The sequence below is a fragment of the Emiliania huxleyi genome, assembly GCF_000372725.1.
Source record: "Emiliania huxleyi CCMP1516 unplaced genomic scaffold EMIHUscaffold_7205, whole genome shotgun sequence".
Classification (NCBI taxonomy): domain Eukaryota; phylum Haptophyta; order Isochrysidales; family Noelaerhabdaceae; genus Emiliania; species Emiliania huxleyi.
In genome coordinates this window covers 1-1369 of record NW_005196598.1, presented here as the reverse complement: position 1 = coordinate 1369, position 1369 = coordinate 1, and the positions used below count along the sequence as shown (strand labels likewise).

At 70.3% G+C, this 1369-nt stretch overlaps 2 protein-coding genes across 2 annotated transcripts; one reads left to right on the top strand and one right to left on the bottom strand.

The window, feature by feature from the left end:
• Positions 1-352: 352 nt before the first annotated feature.
• EMIHUDRAFT_258138 (hypothetical protein) lies at positions 353-749 on the bottom strand (the record flags this gene model as incomplete). The annotated part of the gene is made up of 3 exons (XM_005761125.1): positions 353-379; positions 458-616; positions 705-749. 3 exons carry the CDS (start codon positions 747-749, stop codon positions 353-355), a joined length of 231 nt encoding a protein of 76 aa, XP_005761182.1.
• A 74-nt stretch (positions 750-823) lies between these two features.
• Positions 824-1350, top strand: EMIHUDRAFT_258137 (hypothetical protein; the record flags this gene model as incomplete). The annotated part of the gene is made up of 3 exons (XM_005761124.1): positions 824-872; positions 982-1028; positions 1100-1350. Coding segments are annotated over 3 exons (347 nt in total), but the record flags the coding sequence as incomplete, so codon positions are not given.
• Between the last annotated feature and the right edge of the window lie 19 nt (positions 1351-1369).

Sequence of the window (1369 nt, the reverse complement as noted above, 5' to 3'; positions counted from 1 at the left end):
GATGATGAGGATGAGCAGGATGCGGACCTTGCGAGCGGAGGGAAGCGGTGTGCGAGCAGAGAGAGAGATGTGTCGCAGCGAGACGGCTTCGAGGGGAACAAGGCGCGCAGAGAGCCGCTCGCGGCCTCACGCAGCCCAAGGGAGGAGGCTGGAGCGCGTCAAGGCGAGAGGGCACGCACTGGCGTGCCCGCCGCCAGGACGAGGACAGAGGAGCGCGTGTTGCTCTGTGTGGAGTCTGGCATCTGCCGGCAGCGCACGGCTCAACAAACGCTTGCAGACCCTCCTCCTCGCTGTCCTCGAAGAAGGCGAGCACCTGCCAGGGGGGCGGCCGGCCGAGTCGGCGCGCCTGGCCTCACGCGGTCGAGTCGGCGCGCCTGGCCTAGCACTATGGCAGGCGCTCTTGCAGGGCTGCAGAGAGGAGCGGCAGAGGCGGCAGTCGCGGCGGCGCAGCACGCACAAAGGAGAGGACGGCAGCGCCGAGGAGAATCTTGACGAGGAGATCGTCGAACTGCTGCAGGACCAGCTTCCAGAGCGGCGTGCCCTCGTCCTTGTCCAGCTCGTTGGTCCCAAACTCTGCGCGCTTCAGCTCCACCTCTGCGTCGGCGAGGCCCTGCCCCTGGTCAACGCCGTGGCTGGCGAGCACCTGCGGGCGCAGAGGCAGCGTGCGTGTGGGCCGCTGCAGCGGAGGCGCCCAGCAGCGGGACGAGAGCCTGCTCGGTGGGGTAGGCCCACGGCCTCTCCGAAGCCATGATGATGTCTCGACGTGGTGGCAGCGCTGAAACTCTTACGTCGAGGAAGAAAAAGAATTCCGCGGCGCAGACACATGCGCATTTCGGTCGCAGCCGCATCGCAGCCGCAGGGTGCCACCGCGGGTGGCCAGCCCGCCGCGCCTGCGGGCCCGGCCGCCGCCGCGCGCGTGCCGCCGCCGCCCAGCGGCGGCGGAGTGCGCGGCTGCTCCTTCACTGTCCCTAACCCGGGCAGGAAGCGTGGGCAGCAGCAGCGCGGCAAGGGCCGCGGTGCCAGGGGCCGTGCCGATGCTGGACCCCGTCTCGTTGACAAGAACGCGCTGTCCGCGCGCGGCAGCGGGCCCTCGCGCCAGTCGCGCTCGCCGTCGCCCGACTCTCCGCCCGCCAAGCGGGCCGCCTCCGCTGACTCGTCCGGCTATGAAACCGATACGCCGGACGAGGTGCAGCAGGAGGCGGTCCGCAGGGTATGCGGCGCGCTCGGCATGAGGGAGCAGTTCGAGGCGGCGATGGCGGCGGGCGAGCTGCTCGAGATGCTCGAGAGCTTGCCGCGAGGGGCGGTCGAGGCCTCTGTCCGACAGATGCGGGGTTACAACCGCACGGGCGAGTGCCAGAGCCCATTCTCA